This window comes from Ciconia boyciana, chromosome 22 (assembly GCF_034638445.1).
Source record: "Ciconia boyciana chromosome 22, ASM3463844v1, whole genome shotgun sequence".
Classification (NCBI taxonomy): Eukaryota; Metazoa; Chordata; class Aves; order Ciconiiformes; family Ciconiidae; genus Ciconia; species Ciconia boyciana.
The window spans coordinates 3,908,578-3,931,948 of NC_132955.1; the positions used below are offsets into that span (position 1 = coordinate 3,908,578).

Here is a 23,371-nt window from a genome sequence, read left to right on the forward strand (position 1 = left end):
CCTACTTTTGAGAGGGGTGAGAGGGAGGGGAGTCCAGGAGAAAACATGCCATCATACAAGCCTAAGATGTGAATCTCACGTTCATAAAGCAAATGCTACCACTGATCATACTGAGTGGAAAGGAGAATGAAGGCATCGGCTTTGGGAAAGCTCCTCAAGTAAAGGTAACTGAGAGTTTCTAAGTTCCTCCTTCAGCAAAGGCAGAATTTTCAGGTTCTAACACACACAAGGAGAGTGTCAGGAAGCAGCGGGAGGTGGTTACTTCTGGTTCCACAAGACATTTTTGTTCTGGGACAATTTCACTTGTCTGGTTCTCATCTTTCTGGAACAGCACACAAGCACCACGCATGTAGTTGTTTCATGCGCAGGGGTTTCTATGCATCAGCTTGGTAACCCATTCATTCTTATCGGTTCATATTTTACATTAACAAATATTTCAGTATTTAACAGACATAGCAACTAGCTATACCATGGCCTGGGAAAAGGCGATTAGAGGGAAGGTTGTGGTTAGACCCTGGGGAGGTCAGCATCTCAAGGGACCATGGTGGCATTCAAACCACTGCTTAAGAGACTGTGACACTGAAGACTAGGAGCTGCATAAACAGACAGCAGCACCAGGAAAAAATGAGCATTTCAGCAAGTAGTGTAGACAAATTTTATAGGAGCACTATTTCTGTCCTTTCCTAAGATAGTATGCTGGAAAAAAAATAAAGCCTGAAAATATTTGGAAATGTGGTTACCCATTCCCGTACCCTACTCTGGGACAGTGAAACTTATCCTGTCCCGAATCCCTAGTACGCTCAACACAAGACTATCCAGATTCCTCCACTTCTGCTGGGAGGCTTCAGTTCTGGAAGGGAGCTCACGGTATCTCTCATTTGTCTGAAGTCCAGAGGCCTTACTTCTCCAAATTTTTGCTTTCTAAAATGACTAGACAACACATTCAAAGGAGAAACAATTCAGGAACCTTCAGCTGTTTCCCAGGTATTTAGAATAAACACATTTTCAAGCAGCCTGAGCTTCACAAGCTAGAGCTGGAGTTCCCCACTCAGCAAGCTACTCTGGGGTACTCCCTAGAGAGTTCCCAGCTGCAGCAAAACACAGCAGGGAATCAGAGATTATCATACTAACCATCCTCCTGGTCTTGTTACCAACTGCCTTTTCCCCGTCCGATGATGATCTACCCTGTTAAGCACTGATGAATCAAGAACATTTACAGACCAAGACCTGGAGTAAAGAACTCACCGCCACAGCAAAATCCAAATGCAAACCTCAGCTCCTGCTCTCCATCAGTAGGGTCTCCACATGAAGAGCCAATAAACCAGTCCAGCTACTCTCCCTGAAAGGTGAAATAAAGATGTTGCTATTTTTACACACTAACAAGAGGGATGGAGCCATTCTACCTCTCTCTTTGAAGAGTGAAAATGGATGAATGTGACCTTCCTCAGAGGCAGCCTTGTAGAGGACACACACTTACCTGATCCAAGCAGCAATGCTTCACAAATAGGACACTACTTCATCTGTCCCCAAGAATAAAGCCCTGAAAGGAAAGATTTCCTCCTTCTGTTAAGGTCCTTGGTTAGAAGGAAAACTAGTTAATTGTCTTATTCACTTATCTTAAGGCACCACTTACGTGGGAAGTAAGAGACACTGTATTGCAAACAACCACCAAAAAAGGCTTTCATATAAATGATAATTTTATTGTAAATAAAACGATACATTGGCCTGGCTTTGCACTGCAAGCCCCCGGTCGGTATATATAGACTACTGGTTCAAGGTCTTCTGCACAATCCAGGTTAAAGCCATTTCTCCCTGCTCTGCACAGTTTATGTCAGACAGGTACTGACAGACAATAAAGTCCTTTTCTTCATTTCTGAACTGCCCCCTAGGCACATCTACCTTTTCTAACTGGGAAATTCAGAGCTGCTCAGTGAGATTTGCTCCTAAACAAGGCTGGGGTTTAAAGACCTGAAGCCCAAACACCATTAAACCACAGAGGACACCTATTTTTTTCTGAAAATTAAAGACAGACTGAATACTCCCAGCTCCAAGGGCAGGTACCAAGGTGACAGCCACAGGACTGTACGTATTCAAATATATAAAACCTTTCCATCCAGCAGCTATTAACCTAAGCACCAATCACTGGGATCTCATTCAGCCCCGCTGTACAGCTCTAAGTATCTGGCCTTTGCCTACCAGAGAAAGTGTGTACAGCAGGGGTATATATTTACTGAGGTTTCACAAGTTATCCTGGCTCTCTGGGCACTCGGAAAGAACGTGTCACCTGAGCAGGTACCAATCTCCCTCTCGATCAATTTGTTTTGGTAATTAATGCCAAAGGGAACTGTTTGGAGCATCTTCAAGTACTTTGGAATACTACTCCAAAAATATGAAAAAAAAATCCAGATTGCTGCAACCTATTGCCACTAGAACAGGCAAAGATCAGATTTACAGGAGAACAAGCAAATAACCTGGAATGCACAGAATCGTCACACCAAGACCAAAATGCCAATAGTTTGTTTCCTAACAAGCTCTGGGACAGCCAAATCCCCCTTTCCCCCAAGTTCCTCTCTGATGGGAATCTCAGACATTTTCTTGCTCAGTTTCAACTGTTTCAGAATAATGAGACTCCTATAAGGTATTTTTCTCCAAATAGAGTATCCTCCATTTCTGCAGCACCTTCCATTGAGGATCCCAATACTCAATATTCGCTATATATCCCTCCCTGGAAGGAACAGCAGAAAGCACAGTGACATTTGGAATGGACACAATAGCTTATTGTTAGCCTGGCACTCCTCCTCCACTCTCCCCTAAATGAGTTTATTCCCAGTTTTTTCCAATTCTGCCAGGATAAAGAGGCCTTCAGATGTAATTCAATTTAGAGGCATAATTACATTTATGTCCACTTAAAACTTTTTTGCTGCCAGGGCCGTGTTAAGAAACTGTAGTATACGTGTCAGCCCCAAGCTTATTCACTGTAGCAGTGGACTTAGGAATCCAGATCTTCCTTTTCCATAATCAAGAGGGCTGTGAGGAAACAAAGAACACATTTTGGCTTGGCTCTACTCGTTATAAACCATCAGCAAATTCTCTGCAAAACCAGCTGCTTTTTTTCCTTTTTAAATTCATAAAGGCGTCAAATTTATTTCCCATCCTCCCCCCTACCCCGTAACAGTCGAGTCGATATATATAAAAATCACCAAATATGATCTTTTACGATATAAATAAAAAAAAAAAGTATGAGGCATCACTGTTTACATGATGTAAAAAGAGCTAAAAAAGAGCTATATAAACTACATTCATAAAAGTGCATCTCCAAACATACAAGTAATGCTTTGGCTTGTTCCTGTGCCGAACGGGTGGCATTGGGTCAGGTACTGGAATACAAGAAGTCCAAGCTGGCACCCCATGTTCTCTGTCACTGAACAATTGCTATTTACTTTCATTAATACAGACTGGAATACAAGTGTATACACAGAGTAGGCACATTTCAGCATAGGTGGTGGGAAGGACCAGAAGCTCTGGCGGGGAGAGGACTGAGCCCATCAGTCCATCATGCTCTTTGCTCTGCTCTGGAACAGCCTTCCATGACGCATATGAGGTAAAAGCCACAACAGATCCTGAGGATTTAGTTGCTTTGAAACATTGAAGTTACACCATTTCCTCATGCCCTATTCTCCCAAAACACAATGTGTGGGATAGCAAGGGAAGACCATGGAAGAAGGTCTCAATTTGGTGAGGACAAGCCAAGGGTAGAGAGAAACCTATGCAGACAGGATCACTGCACTCTTGATTGCTGCTGTACGTCTGCAGGGTAAAGTGTGATGAATAAAAGATTCCAATCTTTGGTATATTTAGGTGCTAGTTGCAAGGCTTGAAGAGTGCTACCGGGCTTCACAGGAGTGCTGACCACCCTACCTCTGTCATCAAGACTACAGGAATGATTTCACATTCCTCTGCAGCATACGCAGCCGTTCACACCACAGCAAAGCGGTGTAAAACGCTCCCTAAAACAGAGTAGTAGTGTCATGCCCTCACTTCCCTTCGGTGCAAGCGACAGTGAAGTGCAGGCCAAAAGTCAGGCCACGTGTCTTGACAATTTGGAGTCAAGTTCCAGGTTTGGAAAAGATCAATAGAAGTGCTCTCACTAGAATTAAATAAATTATGGAACAAGGGCTTTCATAAAAGATATCCCCCTAAGTGCCTGCAGCCTAAACAGTGCATCCTTGTAGTAGTGCAGGAGAGCCTGGAAGTGAAGCCAACACTAGCTTGCTTTCACTGATTACACACTGCTCTGAGTTTGGCACAGAAAAAACACTTCAGATTGTTAAACCCTTTCAGGGCTTTTGGTTGTTTGGGGTTTTTTAGGGCTTTTTCTTCCCCCTCTTTTAATTAAACACTTCATTTATCATGTGTTCAAGGAGCTTGGTTCCATTAAAACTTGCCTTTTCCTGCTATAAGCATTCACTTAAAACTGTTAATTTTACTGCATTATGAAAGCAAATTTCAAGTTTTCTTTGGGGGGGGAAAAGTGGAGGCATGGGAACCCTTAATATGGTTTCCAATACAAGAGCAGAATACCTTTCGCGTTGCTCTGTAAAGCAAGATTTTAGCTAATAATACACTTGCTTTTCTTAGTTTCATTTCACTCAGGTAACTTATAATTACTCCATGAATCCCCAGCACTTAAAAACTGCTGGTCTTTTATGAGTGAAATACAGACTACTAGTGCCCAAACCAACATACAGTATTTCAGGCCAGTAAGCCATCAGGAACTCAGTTCTCAGAGATGTGGTACCTTTCAAATGCAAAATCGCTTGGATACATTTTTCTGGTACCTGTATGGGGATCTCCAGTTAATTTCAGAAATATGCTAGCATTACAAATGTTCTCTCTGGTTCACTGTTTGACTTAACTCGTACAAAAGCTTATTTAAATAGGACCCTAATATTTTACGGAAACCTTAAATGAATATTTGCACATCTGTAAAACAAAACACACACATTGAAAGGTTGAGCTTGATTCTAACTTACTGTGCACAAGTAAAACTAGTGTCCAGCAAATTCTCCCCATGAAAAACTCAATTTTCCATTAGGCCAGGTCCTCAAAGAAACCCATAAGCTTTTCCTGAAGTAAACTCCTGGGCACCAGATGAACTATCTTTGGTTCACGGGATGGTAAGAAGTTACCAGCCAAAAAGATAGGTGCAACAGAAAGCTGTTCCGCAGAACCCCCTTCCAGAAGGGTTTTGTTTAGACCCAGCAGTCCCAGGGAGATGAAGCAGGAGGCCAGATTTGTTGGCTATGAGGACACAAACTAACTGACACTGCCTTAATGCTAGGACAGATCAAGCCTTGGAAATCAAGCTGTGGATTTTCCAACGTCAGTGGGAGAGCCCTTATCTTAGGCCCTGGAGTGATTGCATTCTGCTGAAACTTTTCTGATTATCCTGACATTTAGCTACAAAGACCTCCCTCACCCCCACCCCAAAATCCATGGTTTCATTATAAAATAACACTATTCACATACTTTTGAATCAATATTTTCTGAACACCTTCAGATGCTGAATACTTAAGAAGAAAAATATATAATTATATAGCGAGCGCATGCTCAATGACACATGGCTTTTTGCTGGATTCATGTCCTATAGATGCCTCTAAAGCCCTAGCAGTCTGGAAAACAGTGACCCCCACGTAGAGAGCTGGTCTGGATGGCTGTTGCACGTTTCTGTTCTGAAGAGTGTAGCTCTTCCAGTTCCCACTTTGGTTCAGATTTCTTCTATGTTCAACCAGTGAGACACTTCTTATATTCCCATTCTTGGGCCTGCAGAAAACATGCAGCCAGCTGCAATTTCACATCAAGGTAACTAGGGCAAAAATGCAGCTCTGTTTGGACAGCTGTCGGTAGAATAAACATTAGTCCAGCAAATAAAGGTATCAGGCACAAGAGCAGACCCTAGGTTCCTTGGCATAATTTCCCCAAAGGACTAGGACAGCTGAGTTGGCATTTTGAAGATGCAGCACCACAATGGGCAGTTGCAACTAGACCAGACGGGGCACTGAAAGCCCAGCAGGAGCTGCTAGCAAGGGAGGTAATTCAGTACTGGAGCTGTGCAAACTGATGTCTGAGCAGCTCTTCAGCAGAGGGTCTGTGCCTGGCTTCCACAAAGATCTGCTTTAGAAAGTCCCGGCAATGTTCTGATATGTGAGAGGGGAGCTGGGGGTTGGTTGGTTGGGTGGCGATTTTGAAAATGGCTGCCATGGCTTCGTACTCTGCCCAGGGTGGTTTCTCTGTCAGCATTTCCACAACAGTACAACCGAGGCTCCTGGAAAAGCAGGCAGGAAAAAAAAAAAAAGTGAGAATTGACTCACACAATAATGCACAGTGTTCAGAGAGAACTTCCAAGCAGCCAACATCAAGGTACAGCTCCGCTCTGAAAACAGCTATAAAGTGGCTTTGTGCTCAGCAAACCCCATGCGCGCACGGATTCTGAGCCAGACCTGCCAACGTCGCTGCTTTTACTACTGTCAGGCTAGCAGTAAAGTGCTGAGACAGGGAGGCTGGTTTCCACTGTGGTTCTCACTGCACTGAGAACTGTGAAGTGCCATCTGTCCAGCTCTCCTTTGCTCAAATTCTACTCTCTGTAAACATTTGCATTAATAACAGGGGACAAGAGGTGCACATGAGAAGTCCCTGAAGGCACTGTTTGACCTCAGTGGTATTTCTGGTGCTGCTGCTACCGTTTTATCTCAAAGGCATTTGCTGAGTTGCAAGGTAGAAAACATACTTTTTAACCAAGGTCCAGTGAATTGGAGCTGGTTGACCCCACAAAGCCATTTCAGCAAAATCCCTTTTCAGTGCACAGACTCAGAATGCCCACGTGGGGAAAAAAAACCCTAATATCTCCACTTCACAAGAAACCAAGCATCGTAGACAGTCAAAAAATAATTAAAGTCTTCACAGCTCCAAACTGAGAAGGCAGTAAGTTAAGACGCCAGTAGGGCAGATGCATCATTCCATTAAGGCAAAACTCCTGGTAAAGTTAATGGGGCTCTACAGGCCAATTCAAGGCAAGAACATGATTATGGGGATGGACGTGGCTGAGCCACCTTTCTGAAGCAAGCGTGACACCAATACTTTCACAGGGAAGATGGGTTTCTGTAGTACTGCAGTGATTGGTTTTTGTTCGAAAAGGATAAATTGCTTCCTCCAGGCCACAGATTAAGCAAAAGCAGTTAGTGAACTTCTAATATCCACTCTGGTGTTTTGATCACATCATTCCATTAAAAAGGCAAAACTGCCTCTTCCACCTTTAAACTAAACCCTCTTCTGAAGTGAAAAGCAAAGCAAAGACATTTTCAGAGGCAGAGTTGCATCAATTGCCAAGACAAGGAAGGAAAGGAATTAAATCCAGTGAATATGCAAGAAATGACTTATTGACAAGGTTTAAAATCCAACGTGAAAATTTTACACTGTTTTCCAGCCATTTAAGACTTACTAGAAGAGAGTACAGAAAATGCAAACCATGTGTGCTGAAGTGCTGGGGGTTTGCTCAAGAGCAAGCAGGGATATATTATTGTTTAGACTGATTTATACCGTTTAAGCAGATCCGGTTTCTTTAAGATATTCAGCAAACAGCAGGAATGTTTTTCATGTCAAGTCACTCCAGCAATAACAAATAGCTCACATATTCTGCTATTTAGGAAAAAGAAAATTGGAGAGGGGCCTGCAGCAGTGGCGGAAAGCCAGGTGGCTAGATTTGTTACGTCTTTGAGCCTCTTGGCCATACGCATCCACCCTGGGACTAACGCTGCACTGGAAAGTTCTGACCCCCCTAAATAATGATTGGGATTGTAGGAACTGGAGCCCAGCCAACAGCAGCGTCTCTTTGATGGGAATGGACCGATGTCAGCACCAAGAGGAAATCCACAACTGCATCAACCCAGGGGGAAGGGCACGTGCTCCATTCTCTCCCCAAGCATCCCAACTGGGAGAGTCTGCAGAACTTAACTCTTTGCATACAAGACAAATTTCAGCTATGTTTCCACTCACTGCTTGTACAGGAAACAGCATAGGCCTTGCCTTACTGTGGAGACACAAACACACCTCTGGTTGCTGTCATTTAGTTTAGTTTTATAATCTCACCTTTTTAAGGCCTCCAACTAACATTTTGACACAGGACTATTTTGCTTTTTCCTTTCGATAGTGGCTGTTTCTTGGCTATGCCAATAACAGCATGGCTACAGTTTCCATTCATGCATACTTCAGATCACCTCTCATTTGACCTGTATCTTTTCTGTTATTCCAGGTTTGGGCATCTTTCCTTTAAAGCTTTGTCAACATACTCAAATTCTATTCCTTTCATTTCCACAGTGTTATAAGCATACCTCTCATTTTATAACAAAATGAATAGATGCTCCTTAAACAACCTTCATTCTCTCTTATAAGGGATATAAGAAGGATGGAAACATCACACCAGAAAAAGTCAGAAAACAGACAATTAGCTACCAGTTCAAGGGAGGAACAAGTGGAAATTGTTCCTGAAAAACTAAACGAGCAGTTGTGTGTTGACATTGCAAAGCACAGCCTGCAGCAGGTTATGTCTTGGGTTCAAATCAGCTACTTCAGTTTGCCTTAAACTTTTGATCCAGACAAAATCTGATTTTGGATATATGGATGACAGAATGTATATGTCTTATCTTGCTCCAGAAAAGCTGTCAATTCATCTATGGACAGAAAGGTAAAGCCTCACCATACATCCGCTTTTCTTCCATAGCCTTCTCCACTGATCACCTCCGGGCTCATCCAATATGGCGTGCCAGTGACAGAGCGGATGCCTGTTCCAGACATACAGATTGTCTGCAGCCGTTTGCTGGCCCCAAAGTCCCCAAGCTTCACATTCCCAGCAGAGTCACGGAGAATATTGGCTCCTGGACAAAACACAAAGAATTGAGACAGCTGTTTTCATGCAATCCAGCTGTTGGATCCGCAGCCTACAGAGCTGATATCCAACCCAGAAATACCCATGCTCATGGTATGGCTTTTTCCCCATTAAGCCTCAGGTGACCTGCTAAACATCATTTCTTTATTTCAGGCTGTAGACAAGCCAATTGCTAATGGCTGCAAATGGGAAAAACTTCAGGGGAAAAACACAAGGAAGTGAAGGGGGAAGGGAAATGAGAGCTGAGTCAGCACCATCATTGTTACATTGCCTGTAAACAGCTCAGACAGCCTATGCAGGGCCCCCAGGCCAATGGCTTAGATAGTACATAGCTGTGTAGAAAAGGATTTTATTGGGATGCTGCTTTAGTGAGCATAACCATTGCTTTCTGGTCAGCTGGGTAACAGATGTAGCTAATTAAACCACTTTGAATTCCTACAATAAACAAGTCAATCTCCACTTTACTTGGTCAGAGGTCCTGAATATGAAGCACCAGGGAAAAAAGCAAACTTAAGAGCTTAGCTTGTATGTGGACACTAACTAAGGCCTAGACACCAAAACCAATTCTTCCTCCAAAGCCAAAGTAAGATCAAGAACCCTGTGTTGCCATGATCTGGTATGTGCCTACGTGAACTCCTTCTGCCCTCAAATAAAATGCACTTGTGTTGGGAGCTAGCTTTATCACTTCACTTCCCCACTGGAAGAGCTGAATTCAGAATAACAAGTCTGTCCACCCAGCACCCTGGAGGCAAGGTAACAGTTTGGCTTAGAAGATGGGTGCAAACTAGTGAATAACCCACCAGGTAGGAAATCATTTGGTAAAGAGCACCGCGTGAGCAGTATACAAGGTGTTATTCAAGAATCAGCAGCTCATTTCCCTCTGCCATCCTAGAGGGGATGCAATGAAGATTTATAGGCAGGAACAAGAGGATATTTTTCCTGCAGCGAGCAACCCTCCTGGTCCCTCTAGAGCACGCAAAACTCTGTGTGATGTCTGCCACATCTGTTGACATTAACTCTTAGGGAGACTGACTGGCTCCATGGGGTTATATTGGGAAGAGGAAGATTAAGGACTAATCACAGAGGCTCTACATGGAAGATTAGAGGTTTCTTACACAGAGGAGGCAGGACAGTCACAAGAGCCTGAGGTAAGCAGGACTGTCAAGAGCATGCACGGAGCTCTTATGGCAATTGGTATGCCTACCAGCTGAGAAAGGGTACTTTGGCCAAGCAGAGAGGAAATTGGAAGGGAATCCACAGGGAAACGCGTGTGCCTTATGGGGCAGTGAAAGTCAGGTGGCAACTCAGCCTCATTTTGCTGGGGTGTGAGAGAAAGATGAGGAGTTACAGAGGAGTGTTGCTAAGAATCAGAGGCTTCCAGTCTTCCTTACTATAACCAACTGCCACACTCTCAGGTCCTGTAGAGAGGACAGCCCAACTTCCCTTACCCAGCCCAGAACGCAACCTTCCCTAAGCCCTGCACACAGATATAAGACCAAAAAGAGATAACCAATGTTCAGAAGCAATGTTCAGAAGCAATGTTCAGAAGCCCCAGCCAGGATACTGAGTTCTTAACACTTGGCTCCTTTTTTCAGAGTTCCTTTAGCATGTGGTATACACATAAATCACCAGCTGATCTCACCCTTTATGTCCCTGTGCACAATCATGTTGCTGTGAAGGTACGAGACTCCCTCGAGAATCTGGCGGGTGTATTTCCGGGTTACATTTTCCGTGAGAGCACCATACGCCTTCAGCTGGTCTTTCACTGACCCCTGCACCAAAAGCAAACAGAAGAGATTGGCAAAGAAATGACAAACCACAAATCTTGCAGTCTCCATTCAATTCCCATGAGCTGTGACCGTGTTATACACCCAACTGGCACAGTGATGAATTCTGGCCTCTTCTAAAGCCCTTTTGTGAGGCTCTCAGAGCATCTTGCCCTATGAAGCCCTTTTTAAGAAAAGCAAGGACATGCTTTATGGCAAAAATAGCTTAAGGAGGTTCTGTCTGCTTCCTCCATCCTTGAGCTGTGCTGGTACAACTGTTTGTGAAGACAAGCAATAAAACAGTTCAGCAGACTGATCCGGGTCAAAAGTCTCCCTTTTTGCAGGGTCGGTTTTATCCTCATTTGCTGTACTATATGACTCTGCTAATTCAGTTAGCCCAATTTACAAGTTGGCCCAAGTCCTCTGAAGTACTTTGTTAGAACAAATTTAGACTGAAGAAAAGAACTGGTGTTAGTGACTAATGAAGAGAATGTATTTCAAGTACGAGACACTAAGAAAAAAAACAAAGATGTGGTTTGGGCATAAATAAAAAGAAAGTGGTGGCATTATAAAGCCAGTATGAGAAAGGGGTGTTCCTAAGAGGGCACAAGGTGGATTACATAGTTAGGGTAATCACAGCAACCAATAAACCAACTAACAAAACCACCCATCTCACTTTATGATCTGCGACTGTGTTGCTCGTGTCAGCTCTTACCCCTGGCATGTACTCCATGAAGATGGTCAAGGTCTTCTCTGCTCGATCCCGTAAGCAGCCGTAATACTGAACAATACGTTCGTGCTGGAGATTCTTCAGCAGCTGAATTTCACACTCCAGGGCACTCACTTCCTATGGATGTTGAAGGAGAAAATAAGGTTCCGGCCCCAGGAAATATTCCATCCTAATAAATCTGTCCATGTCACTGGAAGGATGAAGCCACTACTACACTGAAGAAGTCTAATCCATTAGGCATTGAGAGGTAGGCATTGGCTCACCTACCCCTTGGGAAAGGCAAACATTACCAATGCTTCCCATGAATCCTTACTATATAATAAGCAGGTAAGTATTGGTGCAGAAGCTTTGATAGTTAAAACACAGGCAGTATCATATATGGATTTAGTACCAGAAAAACTTTGTTTCTTGTCCTGGTTCTGTCAGCTGAATGGCTTTAGCCAAGTTGGTTGAAAGCATTCTTCCCGCACAACACAGATATAACTTTACTTCTCACCACTAAACTGAGGGCAGTGAGCATTAGTTTCAATTATGAAAAAGCTCTGAACCCACAGTTACAGAATTGCTAGGAATCTTTCTGTAGGAACCTCAACCCATTAGAGTGAGACTACAAGTGCTAAGAGTTCCTAACTTCTTTAGTCACCCAGTCCTGTTCTGATTCACACTGATGATTTTACTTGAATCAACCTTAGAAATGGCTTCCTCTCTTATTTACTTCAAAGAATCTGCAGCTATGCACATAAAACTGATTCTCTGCTTTATTCCTGCCACAGACAACAGGGTATCATAACGCAAAGGCAAAAAGGCTATCCAACAATTTCAGACTGAATCAGAGATGTTTGTTGCCCAGGAAAAGTATCAGGTTCTTGCTGAATCCAGGGAATGAACAGGACAAACATCAAAGGTACTGGAGCACACGGATTTACGGAAAAAGGAATGATGGTTTCCCCAAAATTGGTCCCACTTAACTCTCTCCACTCCTGCCACTGGAAGGTGCCAGGTTCACTTCTCTCGCTTTGGGAGAGGATGCAGCTCTTTGAGAGCAAGGACCTGGCTGCTGCAGAGATGAATGGAACCAGAGGAAGTTGCTTAATCGGGCCAACTGATAGTTTAAGGTTTGGAGTTTCAGTGCCTTCAAAATACATTCCAGCCTGTTCTTCCTTGGCTCAGAGTTACTGTCTGATTTACAACAGAGAGATGGTATAACTTAGAACTTACCAAGTTAGGACTTATCTTGGCACCAATATCCCATATAAAATCAGAATAATTAAATCTTCACAGATCCGTTATTCCAGCTCAAAGTGAATTTGTTCAATATTGGGAAACTGGTACATTGTTAAAACACTAGCAAAGAACTTAACAGCCATTCCAGCTGCATCCACTGCGCAGGGAGTCGTGTGCTATCCTATAATTTCAAGGTGCCCCTTCCCATCTCCACTGTTTCTAATGTGTTGTCACATCACTGTTCTTGATTAATGTACACACCACAGTTCAGTTTGTTTTGAGGACAGGGAGAATTCGGAAGCGGAAACCGGTAATTAATACACTTGATACAGGGCCTACCATATAAGCCCAGAAAGTAGGTTTTACAAGTGCATGCAGCTTTTTTGTTTAAAAAAGAAAAAAGTCCTACTCTTTCTGGGTTTAGTTTCATTCACATCCATGTCTAACCAGGAACACTGGGCAGTCTAGTATTCCTCAAGTAACCTGGCAACTAACCAAAAAGCTGAAGAGGGAGAGCCAAAAATGAAGCCAGAAAATGGATTTTAGTTTCAGGCTGAAGTTAATAATACGGAAAAGTAATTTTTAAATGACTCCTATTCCTCTCCACATGACTTGAAACCCTAGTACAAACTAAATAAGATGCCAGCTTTCGAGGACAGACAGATACAGGCACTTTACAGGATCTCAGAATCTGCATCATGAATTTTAGAAGCTGCAATGAAAATTACCTTGCTCGTTTCGGGACTCTCTGGGTCAAACTGGACCTGCTTAGCTGCGAGCTCTCTGCCCGTGTCCACATCATAGCACAAATACACACGACCAAAGGCACCCTGGCCCAGCAGTTTTCCTCGTCGCCAGTTTATTGGAGCACTCGGAGCTAAAAAAAGAACAGTAATAATTTCTCTTTTCATTATACTATTTAAAGATAATGGTGATCTTTTCAAAGACCAATCTCCATCATACTGGGATTGAAACAGCTATTTTGCAGCTGAAGAAACAGTATAAGGGAGTTAGCAGCAGAACTCTGAACAGAATCCAACCAGTCAGACTCGCAGGACCTGCTGACTGGTGTCCCATTAAAATGAAACTGTGAAGCATTTTGCAAAGACATACTACAGACAAATTATTCGATGAGGTTGACAAAATTTCATTCCACCAGCAGGGTGGATTCTACAACATCACTGTCTTAAGAGATGGGGCAGCAATTAAACAGCATCTTCCAACCCTTGATCTGTAGTTACTACATGCATCAGATGAAGAAGAGCTGGATCAGCCTTGCTAAATCAATCCCACCCAGCTGGGAAGGACTGTTAAGCTTCTGGGACAACTTGAAGGAGTTCTTTGCCAACCATTGGTTAGTTTGGGGTTCCTTCTCCTGCGGGAAGGATTTCACTGCAAGGCTATCTCTACAGCAGAAAAAGTCATAATTCCCTACTAGACACTGATAAGGTAGGGCCATAATATAAGCACAGTGTGGGTATCACCTTTACTTGCTGAACAATCAGACTCTAATAAAAATATACATGAGAACCAGCTAAAGCAGCCATCTCCAATACCCCAGCAGGAGGTTACATCAGCAGGGAATTATGAGTTCTCATTGTTCTAATGCACTGGCGAGTGCATTGCACAGGCAGCAGTCTCCTGACCCAGAGATTAACACCTGAGCCCCGTTTTTCAGACTGCACTTAATACCAAAGCATATTACTCAAAGACCAGTGCTTCAGTTCTAACTTTGCAAATGACACTACCAGACTCGTGCAGTGCAATGCATCCAATTACGTTGTATCTAACAAGACACTCTAAAAACAAAGACAGGAACCAGCCATCTGGACAGTGTGAAAATACAGAAGAGCTGAGAGATTAGCTTTGCCATGTCTAATTTAATCAGATTTACTGCCAGTCGGTTTTAGTGTGTTGCTTTCTTTGCTGCATTAATGTCTTCATTTTGATCCTTAAATTACTGTATGGGATATCTGAAGTTCATCAGTAATGATTTATGTTCCATTTCTTTTTTTTTATAATATAAAGTTCCCCAAAAGACAACTCAGGAATGCTATTAATACAGAAGTAAATCTTTCTACTAAGGAGCAAGTGAAATAAATACAGTCCTTAATTAGTAAAATAACTGTAATCCACAAGCCTGACTACAAACACTAATGTATCAAGAAAATAAACAAGCTTGTCTGGCTCTTAAGAACCCTGTAGATCATCTAAATCCAATCAACTTACAGGTTTTTTTTACTTCTGTGCTGAATTTCCAATGCTTTCTAAAGGAGAGGCCAGCTCCCAGTGCAAGACTACATATTCTTAGAAGAAAAAGAGGACCTGTCTTACAGGTGAGACAGACCGGTCTCAAAACACAGTCATGTAACTATGTGGTTTTGAATGGCTTGTTAAAAATCAAGCTATGGTAATATATTGGGTCTGGACTTCGTCTCTAAAAGCCTTTCTTGCCCATAACCCCAGGAGGCCTTTCCCCAGTTATCATCCAGGCGACTGCTTACATTTGGTGGGAATGTTCCTCTCCTGCACACCAAGGGCATTTTCGCTGTCGGCACTCCGCAGGCGCCCCCGGGGGTCCAGGTACTGCAACGCCAGGCCCAGGTTTTCTCCATTGGTGCTTAAGGAGCGACTTGAAGGGACCAAGGTGAAAAGATTCCCTTGGTGACGCCGTATCCGGGGAAATGTCCTCCGGCCTGGAGAAAGAAGTAAAATTTTTAAAAAACATGCTTACAAGTGGAAGGTAATGGCTGGAGGTTGAGCAATGAAGAGAAGAAAGAGAAAAAACATGTTCTGGTCTGTTCCCATGGAGTAGAATCTACCGCCAAACAGACAAGATGCAAAAATGTAACAGTTCAGGGCTTATGCTGCTTGAGTTCAGTACAGCTTTGGATCATTCCCAAAGTAGAAGGGAGAGAACACTTGGTAATGGCCTCAGTGCAGTAGGGCAAGATCTAAACTTGCCTTCCAAGGCAAAAATCTGGTTTACAGGCTACCACACAAGCTCCGAGGCTTGTTAACAACTACACAGACAGAATGACTTTCTAGATAACGTGCCTGGACTTGCAAATAAAAACCATAAACAAGATTATGACATCTTGCACCTCTTATGAAACTTGGAGAAATTAATTTGCATAAAGCCATCTGACAAGCAGGGATGTGATTCTTTTTAAGTCACTGGTATACTGAAAAGACCCAGAAGCAAGTTTGCATTGCGAATTAGCAAAGCATAATGAATCCCTGAGGGAGGAACCTACTATATATGACCAAGGCTAGTAACTATGTCCACTGCTCAACCCTAGCAGTCACTCATCAGCCTGGATATCCCCAGAAAGGGCAAAGTAAACAAAGAATTACAAACAGCCATCATGGGTTGCTATGAAAATGTGGCATCACGCATGGTAGCATTAACTCCAGCACTAACTGCAGGGACCAGGGCACTTCCAGACTCTTCAACTAGGAGTTACACTTGCCCCTGGAGGTTGGCATCGCCTCACCTTCTTTTTCAAGCCTGGAATCAAAGGCCTGAAAACAACTCACCATCGTTGTAGTCTTTGTGCTGCATAGAGACATTGTAACGCCGAGGGTAGGTCCCACCTTTCCCCACTTTGTCATAGATCTGATTCTCACGGTCTGGAAGGAGATGCAAAGACAGAAGTGAGGCTTCTTCAAGAAGTACACATTCTAATGACTGAGTTTTCCTGTAACAGCAGGGGTTTTTAGGAACAGGTGAGTAATAAATGATTTCATCGCTTTTCAATCAACATATTCCCAGTTCTTCTATTTATGTAATTCCAGCAAACATATAGGGTAGCCAGCAAACAGCAGATAATGTCTAGATGGAATAATCTTTATACTGGACACTGACATACCTGAGAACTCCTGTCTATTATCAGGAAAGCTTTGTGCCCTTGACATCCGTGATTTCCGAAAAGAAGGACTATTAAAGAAAGAAGGCAAGAATAAGTTTTGCTATCTACTGGAGAGAAACCTACAAGGACTTTAAATACAAGGTAATACATTTGCACATCAGTAACGGTGATTCTCAAATCTGTGTCCCTGCAGTAATTTCACGCTACATCTACAAAGCTAAAGTCAGGCTAAGCCCCAGCTAACCAGACTATTTCCCAATGTGGGCAGTCATCCTTTCTGTTCAGTTTGTGCCATTTACACAGCAGTTCCTCAGCCTGTGGTTTGAGACCCAGTGCTTCCTTCAGCCACATGAAACAGAAGGTTAAAACCAAGGCTAAGAGGCAGAGCAGAACAGGGTACTGCTTGCAGCACATTGCTCACAGGGCAGCAGACAATGGGGACCACTGCCCCCAGTGATTTACCACGAGGGGTAAGAGTTCCTCTCATGAAAACTTCTGTGCACTTTCCTCTCTACCTGCACCAGATGAGCCTAAACACAAGCACTCCTTACAGCCCTCGCGTTTCTCCACAATAAGTAGGACTCCTCAAGCAAGCCTAAGTATGGCCCCTTGTTTGGCAGAAGGCCTTTAACATCTCTTAAGAGATTACAAAAACTCCATCTGTGCCAAAGCCATATTATTTGCACTTTTTTTTGTTAACCAGTGTAAATGGAGTGGGCCTGATACAGCTTTCAGACTCCCAAATGAGATTCCATTCCTCCTACACAAAGAACAGCAGCTTCCCCAGATGATGCCCATTCCTACAAGGAATAACCAGGAAGGCTTTTTTTTCCTCCCGTCCTCCACTTAGGGCAGGGAAAGGGGAGAGAAGGACAGGTAACAAATTAGCAATGTCGCCACCCCCAAATAAATGAATGCATGCATATACACAGGTTAACTGTAAGTGCTTCCTTGTAACTCCATAAACTGGAGGAAGTGAATGGCTACAAAACCAAACCTCAAGTGCTGGACATAAAAGCATACACTACCTACAGGAATCAGCTTGGAGGAATCTTAAAAACATGCTGAAGCCCAATACTACGGGTGCTGGGAAGCCGTAATTGCTATTCAAGTTAATAGGACCTATGGCTGCCCACCAACACCTCAAGCAACACCAACAGGAAAGAAAGGGAAGAAAAAGATCTAAAGCATCGGACTATGACAAACTCTTCTTCAAAGGAAGAGCCCCCTGTTTTACCTTTGGAATTAATATTTTATCTTGCAGGACATAGAAATCTAGTGTAATGATATATTTCTGTAACCTTAGAATAGGTTGTTGTTTTTTTTTTTTTTTAAATGAACAAGTAGAGCCTTGTCTAAAAGAGATTTAAATACCCTACAGCCAGATGTTCTCGGAGTCTAGGCTCCACACAGACGGCACGCTTTAGAACTCTGTATTTATAACATAGAGCTACTGAAGCACCAGTTTGTTGGTGTATGGTTTTCCCAGAAAATCCCTAAGACGTAGTTAATTCTCTCTGAGAAATATATTGGGATATAGGTAGGAAATAAGTTCCTATTTCTCTCCAAGAAAATTTACAAGATGGCAACCAGACTTTTGTGTAAGAACAACTGGCATTTCAGTTTGAGCACAGAAGTTCCTACCAGCTTGTACATTTGTACCTGTCTGCTGACCTGTCCAAGGACTGACAGCTTCCTGACACCGAGTTTTCAGCACTGCTTAAAGGGTCCAGCATCTGCAACACAGAAGAAATCACATGGCAACATCGGTTCCGTCTAATGCCTGAAAGAGGCTGTGCAAGAGGATCAGAGCCCACTACTGCTTGCCTGGAGGACATCCAGATGAAAAGGGGAATCTAAAGCTATTTAGAATGTACATTTTTCCTTTATCTCCCCCAGAAATTGTTAAGGACATATAAAATCTGGGCCATTGCTTTAAGTGTCGAAGGACTCTGATCTGAAAATGAAAGTTTAAGTCAGCCTTGCGCTGCATTTTGATCCCAAGTGACTTCAGGAACAGAGTCTCTGCTGGTGCTACTGCACCGCTGCCTCCACCTGCAAGTCGCCCTCTGGCCTTACTTCCTACTTTTTTGAATAGAGAGCGCAGTTTCAAATGCAGGAGGGTCACATGAACCTGGTAATAGGAAACCTGAGCATACATGTGTAACGCACACCAAAACTGCTCATTCAGAGGTGGAGAGACAATGCCTGACATGCATGGTACCTGCTTCTGGCAGTCCAGCAAAGGCTTTGAACTTACACAACTACAAACAAGTTCGAAGCATAGTTTAAATGAACAAAGCGGCACTAGTAGGTGCTAATGCAGCTACAGCTAGTGAATATTCTGGAGTGGAAAAGTGAGTATTCTGGAGTGAAAAAGAGGGCCCAGAGAGCAGCAGCGAATTCCTTAACAGGTGGACTTACTTCTTTTCCACCTTAATGCTCATACTTACACACTGTTCATTGGTTTCTGGGATGAATTCGCCTTCACTATTTATGCTGGTGTAGGAACCCTGCCGAGCAATGCGCTGTTGCCTCTCTGGAACATACCCAGGAGGTGGTGAACTTCGGCCTGTGTTCTGGGAACCTGGGCCAGAAAGAAGGACGTTTTTGATATTTATGCTTACTGAAATGAGACTGCATACGCATGTACACAAAATCCAAATAGTCACCTCTAATGCTAGACCTCTACGATCACAGCAGCTCTGGAGTGAACCTTACAGTCTGGACAGAAATGGAACCAGGAGGTGCAAATCGTTCAACGAGCACCCGTAATGTCATTTTAGACACTACAAGATTATTGGTGAAGCTCCTAACAGAGCAGTTACCTATGGCTAACCTCTTCTGCTCAACCTTCTGAGCATAATTTCAGTATCTCAGGGCAGGCAGAGGGCTCCAGGAATCCCTGGCTTTTGCACATGAACTTCACTTCACCGCTAATCTCCCCTAAACAAAATACTCGTCAGGGCAACCAATCTTCCGCCTTGATTACTAGTTGAGACAAACTTGTATCATTTACCTTGAGTGACAGCACTATCCCTGCTAGTCATCATCAGCTGAGCTAATTATACTGACACTGAGCAATTTCAGTATCACATGGGAGCACTGTTACCTTTGTAAATAACCCCCAAATTTCTGTTTTACTGTGTGAAAAATGAAACTGCATGACTAGTTTGGGTGAAAACACATGGAGGTCAGTTCCGCAATTTCTGTTAATTAGATGAGATAGCCAGATGGCAGAGAGCGTGTTTAGGGGCCAAAGGATGAGAAAACCATTTTACTCATCTGTTAATGGTACTACCTAAAGAGTTTCTGTTGTGCTACCTACTGAGAGAAACTTCACCCCTAGGATTTATTTTTTTCCTTGCAGATCTCAAAGAAGATGATACTTTAGAAACAGGAAGATACAAAATCCCTTTTTGCAGTGACCTATCCAGCTGCAGCTCCCACCAAGTCAAACAGTGAGCTCCAAGAAATGCTGTGGTCCAGCCAACCTACTCAAGGGTCACCCATGAAGTCAGAGACAGCGTTTTAAGATCAGCTCTCAAGCTGTGGTCTTTACGTTGCTGTCTTTAATTAACTGTGTGTACTCAGGTGCTATGAAAGATGGGTGAAGATCAGCAAATACTCTCCCAAGGAAAGTATTTTCTACAGAAGTTTTTGTAATGAAGAGTGAAGGCAAACATCGGCAGAAGCTACCTGAAAACTAGTGCACACACCTTTCAGAGGACTGCCAAAGAAACAAAAACCCAGCGCTGGCATGGCTCAGAGTGCATGGGAGGGGTGAACTACATGCAAAAAAATAATCTATTGCTTAGAGCTACCACCTGATTTTCCAAGTAGCTCTGTGGGGCTCACGTGACATTACAAGCCAACTGGCGTGGAGACAAACAAGAGAGCGTGCTTTGGGGCTGCACTGAGTCACGGGAGCACACTTTCACTCTTTCCGATACAATGCCATGGCTGGCCAAAGGGAGCCCAAGCCCTGCTGGCATCGGCCCAGCCGCTATTGTGGAAAGGCCACCATCACTGGGCAGGAAAAGGAAGTCGGCACTAAATCAATGTATATCAAAGGAAGTGAGTGGAAAAAACACAAGTGCTGCCAGAATGCTTAGCAACTTTTTTTTTGTTGTTTTTTTTTTTTTTTTTAAATAAAAGTTACCTTTACTTCCAAACCTCTGAACTGGTGACAGCAGGCTTGAGGCCCATCCACTTTAGAAGACAGGAACTACACAGATATATCTCCTGCATGCAAACAACTTTTGTTGAACGCTGCTTTCGACTTTCATTGCATGACGTGGTATGAATAGGAAAGTCTCTATGCCTGAAACGCTAGGAAACAGGGGTACATTCCTTTTCCAAATCAAAGATAGGAAAAGAGAAGGAAGAAGAAATTGATTCAAGACTGACCTATTGCCAAATTACCATCAGAGCTCTGACAGAACTGGAACTCTTCTGGACCTCTTAATAACGTAACAGTCTGGTACTTTCACATGTTCAGAAAATAAAACCAATGCTTTCTTGATTGATGAATGACAGGCTAATCAGAAAGCGTCCATAAGGTGGGATAAGAGGAAAGAGTCTGTACAACTGGGATACAGAAGGGGCCCCTTATTACTATACAGTTTACCCACGACAGACACTCGGTACAGTCTGTTAGCTTTGGCATCATTATTTGGATACCTTAGAATGCCAGTAAAGGAGAAAGATATTTTTTTAAATAAAATATTGTTGGCATTGGATTTGTCTGTGAAAAAAGAAACATGGTGTTCAGACGTGCATGGATACTGCTGCCTTCTTCATAGGACTGAGGAATGTTGCTCTTTTTATGCATATTAACTTCAAACTAGAAACGATGGGAAAACTCTTTTTGTCCCAGTTTCAGTCACGTACTTCACAAGCTTTCAGCACTTCTTTGTTTGTTTGCTACTTCATAAAAGCAAACCGTACAAAAGGGGATCAGCAGACTCTAGACAGGATACAAACAGGTTTGCTGGACAACTCTAGTATTGAGAACTACTGGTCTAGTTCTCAGTTCCTTCTCTCCTGAGCTTACTCTCCCAATTACCTTTGGTCAGAACAGCATGGCTCTGACTCCAACTTAGACCCCCCCCAATATGGAGACTGTCTGTCCTAGTTTAATTGGATTTATTGATGCTAAGATTGCATTGCAAATACTGATCTAAAATCCTGTAACGATTATGCCTCAAGTTTATGCAGTTAATGAAACTGAAGCACTCCTCTTCCACAGAGGCAGCGGGTTTAGAACTTGGAAACAACACAACTCTGACATTCCCAGCTCCTAGTACTGCCCTCGTGATTTGCAGCACCTGTCATCTGAAGCATTAGGTCTGACAGGCCCTGAAATAGCTGTTGTAACAAACACAGCCATCCTCTGCTTCTGTTTCCAGCAAAATTTAGCTTTTCTCACTTCTAAAGCAAAAGTCATTTACACAGAGCACTATCTTAGGCTCTAGCCTTCATACTGCAGATCCCTATTATTGCTCACCTTCTTCCTGCTCTTTCACTGCTCACTGAATTTCACACCAAGGAGCCAGATTCTAAACCACAGACTTTTTTTCTTTGGACCCAAAAGTCTTTGAAGCAGTTTCAGATGTTTTAGTTTTTCATATAAGAAGTTAACAGCTTTGAGCATCCTTCCACCACGGATTTGAATAGTACTGCATAGTTATACAGGGGGTTGTAACACAGAAATTGGGACGACTCACACAAATCTACCAGACAGATGCCATAAAAATTACAGGAGTCTTATACGGACCTTTCCACTAAACACGAGTTCACTAAGCTAACAGAAACACAAAAGAAATGAGACAAAGGTACATATTACTCTGATTTTTCTTATTATCTTTTGTGCAGCTGTGCCAGTCACCTATGATATTAGCCTTGTGCTCTACTCATCTGGAAATTACAAGAGTGAAAGGTTAGGGAACTCAGTATGTAGGGCACTGGTTAGATAATGGTTAGCAATTCCTGTGCTACTAGTAAAATGCTTGATTACAGGAGTGAGGACAGATTCCAAAGCCAAACATTAAAAAAAAAAAAAATCAAATCTAGGTTTCATGAACTGAAATTGCCAATCTAAATAAAAAGCTTAATGGACTCATGTAAGCTTTCCAAATTTCTAACCTCAATGAATCTGGCTTTAGGACATCCCCTTTAGGAGCTCCTTAGCTGCTCAACAACTTACTAAGGAACTTTCAAACATTCTGTTGTAAACATATTAAGAGCTTTTGAAAATGAACTGCCTTGTCCTAGAACAACCTTTCAATTTCTCATGGCTTTCCTAAACGCTATACCATAAACACTAGTGCCCAAAAGATAAATTTCACAAAACGAAGACAAGCAGAAGTGGCAAAAATACTCACTGACAGACAGATGCCTACTTCTGGGTTCTGGCTGCTGATAGGGTGTGTTCACATCCCCCACAGATTGGGAAGTTTTAATCCTGACTTGTTTGGGCAGTCCAGAATGGGGTGAAGAACTGGTCTGTTGGGTAAAATGAAAAAAAATAAAATAAAATGAGACTGAGGGGCTCAAGCAGTCTGGCCACAGTTTCAAAAAATATCATTATGTTCAGTAGCAAGAAAGGAGCTGAGGAACAACTCTAGAGCCTGCGATCTTATTAACTTCACAGAACACAAACAACAAAGGCAGCGAAAGAGCAAGCTTTACAATTATGGTGTAAAACAGGAGTCGAACAACTAGAGCATGCTACCCTCCAGCCTCAAATCGAATGCAGGACTTACAAGTCTCAACGTCTGTATTCCATTAGCAGCTACCTATGAACCAACAAGGGGCTCATACCACTCACCGAGAC

At 42.9% G+C, this 23,371-nt stretch overlaps 1 protein-coding gene across 4 annotated transcripts in view; it reads right to left on the reverse strand.

Annotated features, from left to right (window-relative positions):
- Positions 1-1,666: 1,666 nt before the first annotated feature.
- Positions 1,667-23,371, reverse strand: part of MAP3K3 (mitogen-activated protein kinase kinase kinase 3) — a 40,940-nt gene continuing 19,235 nt past the window's right edge. For 2 of the 4 annotated variants that reach the window (XM_072885580.1, XM_072885577.1), the window contains 11 exons: positions 22,920-23,040; positions 18,987-19,120; positions 18,208-18,269; positions 16,534-16,601; positions 16,202-16,294; positions 15,166-15,357; positions 13,390-13,538; positions 11,423-11,554; positions 10,584-10,713; positions 8,753-8,930; positions 1,667-6,325 (listed from right to left, as the gene is read on the reverse strand). In XM_072885580.1, coding sequence (XP_072741681.1) covers positions 6,097-6,325; positions 8,753-8,930; positions 10,584-10,713; positions 11,423-11,554; positions 13,390-13,538; positions 15,166-15,357; positions 16,202-16,294; positions 16,534-16,601; positions 18,208-18,269; positions 18,987-19,120; positions 22,920-23,040 — 1,488 coding nt within the window. In that variant the 3' untranslated portion in view covers positions 1,667-6,096. Of the gene's footprint in view, positions 6,326-8,752; positions 8,931-10,583; positions 10,714-11,422; positions 11,555-13,389; positions 13,539-15,165; positions 15,358-16,201; positions 16,295-16,533; positions 16,602-18,195; positions 18,270-18,986; positions 19,121-22,919; positions 23,041-23,371 lie in introns of all 4 variants that reach the window. The other 2 variants (XM_072885578.1, XM_072885576.1) reach the window with 1 other exon arrangement.